Genomic DNA, 16,156 nt, shown 5'->3' with positions numbered 1-16,156 from the left:
ATTCATTTTTATCGTCTAATAATTAAACCAGACTCCTGCTAATGATTGTGAGATTTAATAGGAAAGTCTAAAGGTAAAGGTTATTTAAGGGTTGTCAAAGTCTATTCTTACAGATAGATTTTCGAATTTGAATTATTTAAATTTTTATATAACAGTTATCTTATCGAATATTATCGAAATCAATTATGGACAATTACCTAAAAACTTATTCAAACCATCTATTGTGTTGGTTTTAATACTTAAATATAATTAGATTCAAAACATGGATAAATAAGGACAAACACTTATAACCTAAATAGGAATAATTACCTCAAAACTTAATCAGACCCTGTATTATTTTAGTATCAATACTTAAATGTGCAACACCTTTAACATCTTTAGGCCAATCTAATTGATCTTACTGCTATTTAGATTTATCCTAGAACTATATTTATATACATTAAGTGATAGATCTAATAAATTTTCGGGTTTAAATTTCATATTGAAAGTAATAAGATTATTTATATTTTATAGGTTAATATTTCAAATCTAAATTTTAAAAAAACTTCGTAAATCTTAGACTTTATATAGGTCAGATCTATATTAATATTTTATTATTTTTAAGCAAAATTTGCTATCTTTTAATTACTAAATTAATAATAAATCTAAATCAGAAATAAATTATTGGCATTTTTTTTAAATTCCAGTCAAATTCAGTCTCTTATATTAGGTCTATAATCCTTCCTGTTAATTATATACGGAATTAATGCTACGAAATACCTTATAAATTGTCTATAATGCTTCTTAAATTTAATAATTTCCTTTAATATGCCTATATTAAAAATTCTATTTAGTTTCGTAATATAGCAGTTTATTCGATTGACAAAACGATATTAATTTTGATGCACCAATGAGATTTTGGCTCGAATCCTATTTGTACCTCATCCTTCAACTTTCCCTAAGCTGACCTGAATAAACGTCAGGTCCTCGTTGATTGAGTGAGTTCATTGTAGTTTACTATAGAACTTTACGATATAAATTAATACGATTGGTCTTTTAATCAAAACTAAATATCGAGCCTGAAGGATTATATTCATATAGTCATAGGTGTAACGACTTTCCTAACTTTATAATTCTATAAAAGTATTCTAATAAAAAGTTCTCTCAACCTACTTCCATTATTTATCATCCATACCTAGTTCTCCAAGTCTTAACGAGTTTGCCATGTTTCATACATTAACTAGAGGGTCTCATAGAAAAATTATCTAAAAAATACCTACCGGTAGTAAACTGTTAATCCCAAGACAAAACTATAAAAGGCCCATTCACCTCCGACATCATCAACATCGTCAAATTAATTTCGCGCTAACAGCCTATCGGATAACGTAACGTCATCAACATCCATCAAGCAAAGTAACACCTCCAATCCAATCGTCACGAATGAGAAGTACGTGACGTGACGGATGTATATAATCACGCACCAATCACCCGACACTTAGTAGACGGCTCAAGCTGCGACTACGACCCTATTTGAGCTCTGTGATTGGTTAAGTGCAACACACAATGCATAGACTACACACCGACAAAGTTGTTGACAATCATTCCAGTCGGACTCCCACACAAGCATGTGGATAAGGTGCTACACACCAGACTCCAGTTTAGGCTAGTCAGGCCTCTGGGCCTCGCTAATTATGTCTGCGACACCGGAGGGTATCGGAGATCCTGAACTTGCAGTAGGCAGTCCGAAGACTGAAGAAGAGGCGTCGTGCAGCAGACCGAACTCTGTTGATAGTGAAATAGAAGAAGATGAATATTTTAAACCGATCAAGAAATTGTGTATGGAACAGCCACGTGACCACGTGCATAAACCTCTCACGTCTTTTTTTATTAAGGACATTTTAAGTCATACCTCATCCAACAGGACTAGATGTGCGCTGGATAGATCTATAGTTAGACCGTGGGACTTGAATAACCAAGAGGGACATCGTAGAAGGCCACGCTCGGTAGATTCTAGATCGGAGAAGTCTGAAAGTGATTCTCCCGAAAGTCCGGCTCTCAATGGAAATAATTCGTCACCTCTCGATGCCTTATTCGAGATGACCAGTAAGGCCTTCGAAGGTTTAGAAGCTAACGAAAAGATTTCAGGTAGGTAGCCCTACACTCTTATCGTTGTTATTTACAATGTACTAGACACAATTAAGCGTATGCTCTACACATTAACTCGATTGTTCGCTACTGGTGCTGAAGTCGATATAGCCTAAGCCTACGTAGGCTTATGTCATATGCAAATTGAGATGATTAGTAAATGATAAATTAACTAAATTCTGTAAGTTATTAATTAGTCTTCTCTTTTAGTGATATATAGTATTTATCTATTTCTATTAAGCTGGTTTTATTCATTCTGTGGTTTTTTTATGGTTTTAATTTTGTAAACATTCGTTTATTTATTTTATTTCATATTAATTGTTTATGTGCATGAATCTTTTATTTTTTCTTAAATTCTACTTGAATATATAGGCTTATATTTTGTTTTAATGTGAACTACTTATTTGACCTTTAATTATTTTTAAATTTAACTTTTAGTACCTTGCATGTCTCCTTGTTTATCACCTTACACAATTTATTGCAATTTCATTGCTGCTTAGCTTTTAAATTGTTTTGTTATCTCTTTCGTTTGGGATATGATCTATCACTCCAATTTCTAATTATATATTTGAACTTTAATTTAGCTAATTTTAATTGTACTTTTATTTAATTTCAAACTTTTTCAATTTATTCATTCATTAAATCACATAAATCCTGCAGAGAATATATCTTATATAAAAATTTCTATATACACTTCTATAGGCCAATGATTTATACTAAAAATTCATAAAATTCAAATTTTATTTATATTTATTCATAGTTTAATGAAATCAAATAACGCCCAATTATTCTAGCTACTTTAATATAACAAGTAAATTCATGAATTAAAAGTTTGGTTATATTATAAAGTTTTCTGTAATTGCTCTTATTCTTCTTTATTTTAAGATAATTCCAAATTTAATTATTTTATTTTATAGGCTATAGCAGATTAAAAAGCACTTTATGGTTGGTTAATTATACTTTGTTATCAGAAACTTATAGGCCTGTATATCTACTAAAAATCCTCTAAATTGGCTACCAATCCAAGCAGAAAAATAAACAGTAAAAAGGCCTAGATAAAAGATTTTAGTATAGAAAAGAAAAAGTGCGGATATATCCCAGCTTGACTTCTCACAAGAATTTTTTGTTATGAAAATAAGCATTTTAATTTTCCTATTGACCCAAAAGGATGTGGTTTCTCTTTTAATATTATTTTTAAGTCACAATAAACAGGAAATTATTTCACTAAGATCAAGATTGTTAGAAACAATAAGACTTCCCATTCATAAACACTACATCCGTAGGTTTTGTTGTTATATCTTCAAGGTGAAAGTCCTCTTTCGATTACTTAAATAAAATTTATAATATTAAAATTGGTAAATTTAAAATTCGGTCATTTATTATTATTATTTCTTTTTTCCGAGCTAAATTGTTTTAATTTATAAGTTTAAGAATTATCCAGATTTAACTTGATAACGATAAACAGTAAGTTGGCCTAAAAAAGAACAAGTTGTAAGATCATATGGCCTATCAAATAAACACCATAAAATATGTAGGTTTTAACACATTTTTACTACAGAAATTTATATTATAAATGAATTGTTTTAGGCCAGAATATCATTACAAAATACATTGTTTATAGTAGAAGAGCTAAAGTATTTTTAGTAATGCTTTATCTTTAGCATGATGAAGGGGAAATTCTAATGTTATTGTTTTTATTTAAATAAAAATTAGGCCTAATTTCAAAATTTACTAGATAAAATCTTTGTATTTTTATCGTTTAAATTTCATTTTAATTAAAGATAACAATAATTCAATTAATTGTTTAGACAAATTTCAGATATATCCAGTAGGACTAAGAATGCCTGGGGTATTATTGGTCTAACTCCCGTTCTTTCTTGCTAAGAAAACTAGTAATTATCTCTTGACGTAAAGGAAACATCAGGAGAAGTTGAGAAATAGGCCTAAATGAATTTTTGAAAAATAATAAGTAAATATTTTTAAAAAAATTCTAAAAACAAATGTATTTATTTGTTAATTTCATTAAAAGTTTTCATTTCTATTTTAATTTTGAAATGAATAAGAAACAAATGACAGATGTTGGATTTTTAGAACTGCTATAATAGACAAGAGTCCATCTGCCTAGTCCATATGTTCTATTCTCATTTCAGTGTAAATTACCTAAGCAAAAATAAAATAATATCGGTTAGTAAGTTTGATTTAAACAGTAAACACCAAAAAATAAGCGAAAAAAAATCTATTTACTTTTTTAAAAATATGTCAATAAGTATCTAATTTATATACAACCAGTAAACTTTGAATTAAATGTTTCAAAGCATTTATAACAGTGTAAACATAAAAGAAACTTGTATTTTCTTTTGATCTAAAATTTCTTACATGATACATAGGCCTGATATTATTATTATTATTTCTTTTTTCCGAGCTAAATTGTTTTAATTTATAAGTTTAAGAATTATCCAGATTTAACTTGATAACGATAAACAGTAAGTTGGCCTAAAAAAGAACAAGTTGTAAGATCATATGGCCTATCAAATAAACACCATAAAATATGTAGGTTTTAACACATTTTTACTACAGAAATTTATATTATAAATGAATTGTTTTAGGCCAGAATATCATTACAAAATACATTGTTTATAGTAGAAGAGCTAAAGTATTTTTAGTAATGCTTTATCTTTAGCATGATGAAGGGGAAATTCTAATGTTATTGTTTTTATTTAAATAAAAATTAGGCCTAATTTCAAAATTTACTAGATAAAATCTTTGTATTTTTATCGTTTAAATTTCATTTTAATTAAAGATAACAATAATTCAATTAATTGTTTAGACAAATTTCAGATATATCCAGTAGGACTAAGAATGCCTGGGGTATTATTGGTCTAACTCCCGTTCTTTCTTGCTAAGAAAACTAGTAATTATCTCTTGACGTAAAGGAAACATCAGGAGAAGTTGAGAAATAGGCCTAAATGAATTTTTGAAAAATAATAAGTAAATATTTTTTAAAAAATTCTAAAAACAAATGTATTTATTTGTTAATTTCATTAAAAGTTTTCATTTCTATTTTAATTTTGAAATGAATAAGAAACAAATGACAGATGTTGGATTTTTAGAACTGCTATAATAGACAAGAGTCCATCTGCCTAGTCCATATGTTCTATTCTCATTTCAGTGTAAATTACCTAAGCAAAAATAAAATAATNATATTTTATAAAAATTTTTGAGGTGGTAATGCTTAAATTAATTTTGTTCCATTATAAAACATTACAGAATTTTAATGTAAATTATTAAGTTTTTAATATTAATTTCATAGAATAAAAATATAAGAAATTGTTTTATCTGTAAGTTTTTTTTTCTCTTCTGAAATTTTTAGTTTGAATTAAATATAATTATTATATTTTAATTTTATCTAATAGATATTTTTAATGTTTAAAATAACAAACTCTTTAAGAAAACTTTATTATAAATTTTTAGAACAATATTTAGAATATTTTAAGTTTTATTAACAAATTCATAATTTCCTTGAAGCATATTTTAGGATAATAAACAAAAAGTTAATTTTTGAATATTTTCACCATAAACTAGTTAAAATTTGACTAAAATTAAATTATATGTTGATTAAAAAATTGATAAAATACTTAACATAATATTATTATTTATTATTCACAAAAAATCCAAATGTATGTTGTTAGTTTCAAAATTTATGTTTTATTACCTAGGCCTAAATACATGAAAATATACAATAAATATTTAATAATTGTATATATTAACTTTTGAGAACTTTTAAAAAGATAAGATGGCTTCAGTCTATAGCCTAAGCATAAACATTTTTCAATCATCAACATTTCTTCTCAATAATTAAAATCTGTTTTAAAATCTTTACTATGTATTTTTAATAACAGTAAAAAAAAATTTGATCATATTTTTGTATGATAGAAATCTTTTGATAATATTTTTATTTATTTATAGATCAAAGTAGAAAGGATGTTTTAACCTGTTACAAGGAGGCACAAAATTTCAAAAATTATACAAAGACAATGAACATTATAAAGTTGATAAGGATTTGATCAAGTATAAAAAATAATTATACAATTAATTTTAATCATATTAATTATACAATTTCTATAATTGTCCAAAATCTTTTGATATTTTTAGAAAATTTTAACAATTACTCGACAAAGATTTTTTTTTTTTTGTCTTTTTCTCTTTTATAGAACTGTCATCAACTTTTTCAATTTACTGATGTTTTTCTTTCCATATTGATAATATCCTCCAGAATTTCTTTAAATTTTAATTTCTGAAAATATTTAAATATTTTGAAGTTTAGGAAACAAAAATTAATGATAAAAATTAAACATTTCGCTTAATAACCAGAAAGAAAAATACATTTATTTTTGTTTTATAACCAGTGCTTTCTATCTTCGTACTTAAATTCGAAAATGTATATTTACACATTTACCTTATCTTAAATTAAATAATTAAATGAAAGCATATGCTATTTATTATGTAATTAAGAATAAAATTTATTGTGATTGTTGTTTAATTCAAAAAATAATTTAGAAAAATCATAGAAAAGTTTAATAAACCAAATCTACATTATTATAATTTTCTAAAATTAGAAGTGTAAATTCACGCAATTTTCTTTTAAGTAACCTTTTAACCAATGTAATAAATTTAAGTAATTGTCATGCACTTTTCTCAATAGCTGTCCACCTACTGAATATTACCGTAATGATATGGGCGATACTTTGAGGCGGGGTTCCTCTAACCATCTATATCACGTAGTCTAACTTGAAAATTTTTTCACCTTTTTCACTTTTTATGATCAGTTAGGAAAATTGCTTACAACTTTTATAAATCAATCATTAGAATTTTGTGTAATTTCTAATATTAGTTCTGTATCTGAGAAATTAATTCTTTTACATTTTTTTTTTTCTTTAAATCAATGACAAGAGAATAAAGTTTTATCATTCCATAAATATAATTGTTCTTGATTTAACAGGTCATAAAATATTTTTAAAATTAATTCAGTAATATTGTAAAAAATATAAGCATTTCTTTTCAATTCTGGCGTTTATAAATGATAAAACTAATTCAGAATATTTAATTCATATTAATTTTTTAAATAATTTCTTATTTATAAAATACATGTATTTAATTTTAAATTTATTATTTTTTTAATCGATTTTCTACAATCTCACTGAATTTTTTTTTCTATTGTTTATACTTAAAAATTGTATTATCAAATTCCCAAAATGAATAAATATATATTACAACAAATCTTTAATTTATTTTATTTATGTATAAAATGCATTATATTGAATCATATAAATTTTGTATAGTATAAAATTGAAATATAATATAGCTTTTGTATATTTTATTATTAATATAATGCAATATTAATTAAATTTAAAATGGAAAAATTAATTAAAGTTTTAGAAATAAATCAAAATAATTGTCGTATTTAACTCTTAGTTGCATTTTTTTATTTTCATTTTGTTTACTGCTAGAATAATTTACTTCCTACAAAGCAATAAATCTCAACAAAGAAACTGGCTGTAATACTGTCTTATTCCAATATCCTCTATATTAAATTTTGATATACTGAATTTCATATTAATGATTGAGGTTTTTCATGTTGTTCAATTTACTATCAAGTCTAAGTACCTACATGCTTCAAAATTTTGACTAAAATTCAGTTTTCCCTCATTTTTTTACTTGTAATTATTACTGAGTGTAGCTATATATAATTCCAAATAATTCATTTGTTTAATTAAAAAAGAAAAAATTAATTATTTCTAAATATTTCATACTTTGTTTCTTTTCATTTTTTTTTCATTAGTTCATATTATGATACTTAGGCATACATACACTGTAATAATTTATTTTGATTTGCATATACAAAATAATTTTTTATTTAAAAGAAATTATCATAAAATTTACAGTGTAAGCTATAAAATACGGCTTTTGCAACTTTATTACCAAAAGATGTTAATAAGAGAGTTAATTTTCTGGCATTTTGCCTCTAGCTATTTGGAATAGCAAGACATAATTCAAACTTTTATTGGTCTATAATGTGTTTAGCTTCTTATGTATTCGTAAATTATAACTTTCGTTGCATATGAGTTTGAGAGTTTTAAAATAATATTAAACAGAAATAAAAATAAACTAACTACATTAGTTTTAAGTTACTATTAGAGAGGTTGAGGCGCACGTTTTAAACGTGTAAACGTGTACGTGTGACGTTCGGCACCGCTTTCCCGTAAGCCTAAAAGTTTGACGATGGTGTTTGGAATGTCGAGCGTGATTCCATCGACTATCCAAACACCATTGTCAAACTTTTAGGCTTACGGGAAAGCGGTGCCGAACGTCACACGTACACGTTTACACGTTTAAAACGTGCGCCTCAACCTCTCTATTTACTTTAGAAGTCATTAGAAATAATTTAATTAATGATCATTCAATTTAAACACTTCAACAATGTTATTTAGTTCATCAATAGCTATTTTTATGAAAATAAATTAACCTCAGATCTCTTAAAAAAAGGTGATGAGCGTAATTTATCTGTTAAGAGAAAGGTTTCTAAGTTGGATCGACTCCTAAATCCAATCTTTCTTATACTTCATACTCTACTTCTAAAATAACGCCAAAAAATAAAAAAATATCAGATAAAACATATGAAAGGTAAGAAATAATGACATTAAGAGTAAAAGAAAATTTTATGTGTGATGTAAAAATCATTATATGTTTCTTTATAATCTTTTTTTTTTATCTGATGTACTTAAATTATATAATTAAATTGAAACTGATATTTGAAGCAGACCCCTCTATAATAATTATGGTCCCTCTGACAAATTTTGATCTCATAATAGAGGCTCCACTATGGGCCTTCACCCGACTTCCTGAAATCTCAGGCTTCCAGACACATGTTCTCTTAATTCTCCTTGTGGGTAGCAATGATTTTAGAGATTGTAAATCGTTAATCTCCTTTATGAATTGCAAGTTAGCTTTAAAATAAAATATCCATTTACAAACATATTAACGAAGAAAAAATTCCATTTTAAAATGAAAGCAGCGATATCAATTGTTATTGTAAACTTTCGAAGAAGAAAGATATGCTTCGTATAGGAGATATATTTTAAAAATATTTGTGAATAGAATAACATTTTAACTCTTGTATTGTACAAATAATATTACAAAAGTACATAAGAGTTTAAAGTAATACTGCATATATAACAAAACGTTAAATATTATTGTTTTTCGAATATAAATGATTTTTAAATGATAGTTTTTAATGCTAAATTATTCGATAATCATTAACATTAAATTTGAATTTTATTAAAAATATGTTCAATAATATATTTATAATATACAGTACTAATCAAATCAATATTAATGTTTACATAATTATTTTCAAATAATTTATTGAAATAAGAAAGTCAATTTACGATTCAGTTCCTAAATTGAATTCATTTATGTCGTGTGAAATTTTATTTTATTTAATAGATAAATTAGAATATATTTATTTATGTTATTTAAATATGTGGCATAATAATATCTTCTTTTATTTTTTAAATACTTTGATTATAACATTATTTAAAAATTGTTATAACCTATATTAGCGTTTATACTATTGCAATGTAGAAAATCCCTCTATTTATTGCTTTAATAATATAGACTAAATTTTTATCATAAACAGTAATTAAACTACATGAAATAAAGTAATTAGGTCTACATTCGTTCGTTTTTCTGTTAAAAATGATTATAAATAAGCGTAATTAACAAATTATTATTTTATTTTTATTTATTTTTTGACTGAATAGATATTAAATTTTAACAAAAATCGTTAAGTATATGCTTTACATTAACATCATTGATATTCTTAATGCATATAATTTCATTTTTGGATCATTTTGGAATAGGGCGCTCATGATTATGTTAATGAGTAGCAGCACACTTACATTATATTCTTTCTATAATATTCATTTTAATGAATTATAAAAATAATTTATTTAGTTTTTAATAATGCAATCAAACCTTTCAACAACTGCCACTGACAGGAACGTAAAAATGGTCTTTATTTGGAAGTTATTTTTTATTCATTTTTTTGTTAAGAAAAGAACATAATCCTGAAAAGCATGGCCGCCCTTTAGAGATGGCCTTTGTTGGATATTCAGCTATAACATTTTTATATGAATTTAACGACCAGAAATACTTATCACATTCACCAATATTCCACAGGAATGTTTAAAAATTCCAATCTTTTTCTATCTACTCATTAACAAGATTGATAAAATTCTTTTGAGTTATAGTGAAAAATAAGATTAATTATAATTAATCTTATTTTCTTGATAAATTAAATTAATGTTTCATCATCATTTCATAAACTATATTAAGTTGACAGTTTAATGTTGAGTTATTTAATTTTTCTTCAAGAATTCATCTGATTATTATATTAATACTGCTATTTTTTCATGAACGTTTTTAATTGAGATGATTTTTTACATATTTTTTTCTAGATAAATTCTTTCATCTCAATGTGAGAAATGTATAATATTGACATTCATTTAATTTATGGAGTTTAAACCTATTTTTCTCTGAATAATATAAAATATATTTTCCAGTTACTAATATTTAATAAAAAATTATATAATAAATTAAAATTAAGTACTTATTTAATATTCTAACTAAAATATTCTGTTCTATCAAATTGACTATTTTCTATGTTAAAGAATTAAAATGAAATATTTTACGTATATTATAGCCTAATAAATATTGAGTAAAATTATTTATTAAGGCTTATTTAGCAATTTATTTTGAATTAATTTCTAACTTACTAATTATAGATATATAAAAACATTATAAACAAATTTATATTTCTGAAGGTTAGAATAATAAAAAAAATTTTAGTTATTCCAATTAATGGAATTTAATTAGTTTAAATTAAGTATATTTCTGTTAAACTGAGTCATTCTAAGAGTGCAACTGGCATTCTCAATTAAATTTATCAATTAAAGCATTCTATTTGAATTTTTTAATTATTAAAAATATTTTCCTTCAACACTACAGTTTGCTTCCATATTAAATATCTCATTCAAATCCAAGCCATTTCTACAGAATAATACAGAGAAATTATATTCTCCAATAAACCCTCAAGTATACAAATAAATAAAATTCCATCCAAATATAAAAATTATTTAACGAAATTTCTTATGATTATAGGCCTGATGTATATCCTTGCTTCAAACCAATAGATAAATTATGATCAAGGCAAAGTTTTGCCAAATTCAAAGAGAGATTTAATATCAATGGTAAGTGCTTCTAATTATTATGAAGTACTTTCATTGCAGTACAAAAGACTTTTGTACCTTGAAAAACCTTTATTGTAATAAAGTAAAACCGTTTAGTATAAACAATGAATCTCACTTCTTGCTTCTTAAGATCTATTTGAAATTTATTTATAAATATTTTATCTATATTATTGTGTTAGAGATTATATGTAAATCTATAGGGATCTGTATTTTCATTTTTGAAATAATATAAAAGATATTACAGTTATAACATTATTACCTGATTGACACGAAGGTAAATTGTTATAGATCTTATTTTTATTGGACTAAACTATTAAATAATAATAACTTAAGTATTTTATTTACTTACAAATAAAATACAGTATTTATAGATTTATTACAAGTTTTGAGGTGTTTTAATTAAAGAATGTAGGATGAGAATTAGTTTAAGATAATGCAGTGAGGTTTGTTGCATCATTTCTTTAAAATAAATAATAAAATTTTATTGTTATTTCTGAAAAATCAATTCAAATAACCAGATATAAAATTGTAATTAAAAAAAATATATATATTTCCTTTATATTAATTTATTGGAAGTTATAAATTATAATTTTTCATGGCATTTATTTCTGAGTTGATAATCTTTTCTATAAATGGCTTATAGAAAATATTAATTTATAATTATAAAAATAATGTACTGTACAGTACTATAGCATTTTAAATTATTAATTTAAAAGGTTTATTTTTATTGTTATAAAAACAGATTAATTTTTACCTGTAAAATAATGAATTATTATCATTACTTCTAACGTAATTCAATGTTTATCTTATCAGCAAAATTATTTATATTTTTCTTATATTTTGAAATCTCATATATAAGTTTCTTGCATTTAATTTACTTGTTAAATCAGTAGGTTATTTCCTTTCACAAAATAACTAACACATTCTATATTTATTATACATTTAGTTTAAATTGTATTTAAGCTCCTATTGAGCTTTATTGGCATTTTATAGTTTACTTATTAACGGGCAGGATAGAACTATATATTGTATGGGATAACATGAATGAGGAATTTAACAACGGATTCATGAATCAAACTATGAAAAATAAATTATTTTTCTGCTTTATTTTTCGATAACTTTGATCCTTTATCTGCAATATGTTAACTTACATACAAATAACATGCGAATTTTATGATATATATGTTTAAAAATAATATAAATTATATTAATTTTAAGTAATACATATGCTATTTATAAGTTACGTATTTTACTGATAAGTCATAATAATATTTAGGCCTAACATTATCAGAATATACTAAATTTTTATCATAAACAGTAATTAAACTACATGAAATAAAGTAATTAGGTCTACATTCGTTCGTTTTTCTGTTAAAAATGATTATAAATAAGNACTAGAATAGGCCTACTTATAGATATATAGGTTTAATTTAAAATAGTTCCAATTGTCATTTTATAGCTAACATGTTTACATAGAGTTATTTATCATTAAGCAATAAACAGTGAAAGAAATTACCTACGAAAATTCTTTTTAATTCTATATAATTTATTTCTTAATATCAAAATTTCTTGTTCGAAAATTTCTTAAAATGTACAGGCCTACTGTTAGCCTAAAATAATTTATTTCTTTTAATAACATCAACAATTATTGTTGATGTTATTAAAAGAATATATAGGTTTAATTTAAAATAGTTCTAATAACATCAACAATTATTGTTGATGTTATTAGAAGAAGTAGACAAAAAGCTGAGAAAGATATTATCTTATAGATAAAGGTGTTTTAAATTTACATTAATTTATCAATACATCAAGGAAATTTAATAAAAATCAGCGTTGAATATTTAAATTACGCAGAAGAAAGTATAAAATTGATCTATTCTATAGTTAAAATAATTAAAGAAATTATCTGTAATTTACTGTATAAAATAGAAATGAAACGAAGAATATCAATAATAATGAGCCAAATAGTAATAAAATTATAACCTTACATAAATTACTATTAAAAATATTAATCAATTTTTTGTTATTTTTGTATAATTAGTTTTATCATCATCTTTTTAATATATTAAATTAACCTATAATCAACATCTCTCCAATGCATAAAATATGTTTAAAGTAAACATTTTTTAGATAGAAACTTACGTTAAATTTATTAAATATTTTTAATATAGACTTGATCTAATATCATTTTCTAATTAATATTGTTATATTAATTTTCACTTAACACCTACATACATATATGTCTTTATATATATAGCATAATGTCTTTTAATATAAGATATAAATTAAGAAAGTTAATTTTGAAAAATTATTTAGTTAGTTTTTTCCCGTCCCCTATTGTAAATTAATACTTTAATTCAACATAAAACAGTTCATATATTCCACGATACTAAACTTGTTTAATATGTGAACTATTCTATGTTGTATTAAATCTCCACCAGATAATATATTGAATTAACGTCCTTTCTTTATTATTTCTTAAAAATAATCTTAAAAATTATAATTAAATAAGCAGAATTATAATAACAGAACACGATAAAGAATAGAAAACAAAAATATGCATAAATATATAAATAGAAGTTAGCATTTTGTTGTTAATTTAGTGTTTCTAAAATTATAGAAATCAAAATAAAAGCTATAGTGTAAGTTGTTATTATTATTATTTTTTTTTATATTTTCCGATAATTGTGTAACAATTGATTAACTATAACACAAATTAAATTATCTGTATTAGTAGTAAAACTACAGTATTTAAAAATGATCATAAAATTTAGAATAGGGGCGCAAAGTTTAGAATTGGGCTGTAGCAACTTAGGCGATCATCTCGATCTGAATTACTCATAAAATATGAAGAATCGAATTGAAATATTTATGAAGTTGCATGAAAATCCGGATCGGAGCTATATTCGGATTACTTTGTGTGAGTACTTCGAATAAATCTGGAATTCTTGGAAGTAGATAGATTTTATTTATATTTCGTAACAGTTACTCACAATGGGCTTTAGTTGATTTCAATTTGATTCATTTTCGAGGCCTGATTAGAAATAGGTCAGACTAGCATGGATAAATAATGGAATATAATGGTGTGATCTATATTGTTTGTGAAAAATTAACGAGAGCCAAATCGGATTTTGGGATCTCTCATGGTAAAAGACAATTAACTTACCTTGAAACAATTTGATATTTTTACTGTTGAATAGTATACATTTTATCATGTTTATCACATTAATGCAAAACGATTTTCAATATGTGTTTTAAATTATTTCTAATTTTTTTCATTAAAAATATGTTGTAATGTTGAATATATATATATAAGTTAATTAATTTAATACTTATTTTAAAACTATAATCATTGGAAGATCCGTACTTCTGAAATCAAACAAATAAATGATCATTTCAGTAATTTATTCCCACTACAATTAAAATCATTGGAAATATCTGGTTTCTCAAATGTTAATGCACAATCTGGATGAGGTGTGGTGATCATTTCAAGTGTCGTTGTACCTGCCAAAAGCAATTAGCACCCGGATATGGGCGAAGATCTTTAGCCGTTAATTTCTGGTCGCAAGCAAATTTCTCAAAGAAAAATTGTCTTAAATTTTTTATGGGTGTAACCAAAACTAATGACTTCATATTCTTATTAGAATCTACTATATAGGCCTATATATATAAAGCAAATGTTTGAGAAGAGTTACAAATGACTATAAGACTAGCCTACATATTTTTTTGGTGCTATTTTAATTACAAAATAATACTGAATTAAAGTAATAATTTAAATTTTATTTAAATTCAACATAAAGGAATAAATTATGAGATTTTATATTATTTTCTACAGGCATTTTTATAAATAATAATATCAAAATTAACTTTGTTTTTTTTATTAAAAATAATATATTGAGTCTATCTGAAAAGAAGATTTAGTAAAATCTAATCGGGCCCCCTAAAGCAATTATAAAACATGTTAAGACTCATAGACATAAATCTATAATAATAATTAAACTTTGCTATCTTTTATCTTTCAATAGCTGCTACTTTTTTTTCTTTCTAAACATTTTATTACAAAAGAAAAATGTAAAATTATTTAATTTCAATGCAAATATCAAAGCCCCTCTCTTTTTTTAAAGAAGGTCTGTTGTTTCAGAAGTGCGGTGACGCCTTAGCTGATAGTGAGAAAGATCTTACAAGAAAAAGGGTGTGAATTCGCAATACATCATCTTCGGATATCTTGTCCCTACGACAGGACTATTAAATAGTCTTCCTCGACTTATGCTTTCTATAGATAAAGCGAAGAGATAAAATTGTCATGTTAAAAGACTCGTATTGAAGAAAAAATTAATTTCAAATACTTTTAACGATAAAAATATTTTTTTAAAAATTGTTATTAAATTTTATAACAGTCTTGATTTCCTATTTTATAAATTGCTTTTTATTTATTGAATTATTTATTATATTTATTATTAAATTTAAATAATGTTAATATATTTCGAAAATTTTTCAATAAAAATGTCTATAATTTATATATTTTAGCTTTTTAATTAAATTGTTTAAAATTTAAAATAGTAAGGAAATTGGATTAAAAAATAATAATTTTTAAAAAAGTTTTTACTGTAAAAAGCAATTATTTAATTATTTTACTCATTTTCATAGGTAAAAAAAAATTAATTTAGTTGAAAATTTCTATAAGAAAAACTTATTAATTGATATAACAATAAAATATTTTTATA

At 24.0% G+C, this 16,156-nt stretch overlaps 1 protein-coding gene across 1 annotated transcript in view; it reads left to right on the top strand.

Annotated features, from left to right (window-relative positions):
* The first annotated feature begins 1,568 nt into the window (after positions 1–1,568).
* Positions 1,569–16,156, top strand: part of LOC111618462 (transcription factor LBX1-like) — a 50,436-nt gene continuing 35,848 nt past the window's right edge. Inside the window, exon 1 of the mRNA XM_023360004.1 lies at positions 1,569–2,124. Within this exon, the coding sequence (XP_023215772.1) occupies positions 1,671–2,124 (454 nt within the window). The 5' untranslated portion in view covers positions 1,569–1,670. The remainder of the gene's footprint in view (positions 2,125–16,156) is intronic.

Source organism: Centruroides sculpturatus, unplaced genomic scaffold, assembly GCF_000671375.1.
Source record: "Centruroides sculpturatus isolate CEXI.00-Female unplaced genomic scaffold, Cexi_2.0 scaffold5, whole genome shotgun sequence".
In the NCBI taxonomy this organism is placed as follows: domain Eukaryota; kingdom Metazoa; phylum Arthropoda; class Arachnida; order Scorpiones; family Buthidae; genus Centruroides; species Centruroides sculpturatus.
Note: the sequence above shows the minus strand (reverse complement) of the source record. Positions and strands in the feature narration are given on the sequence as shown.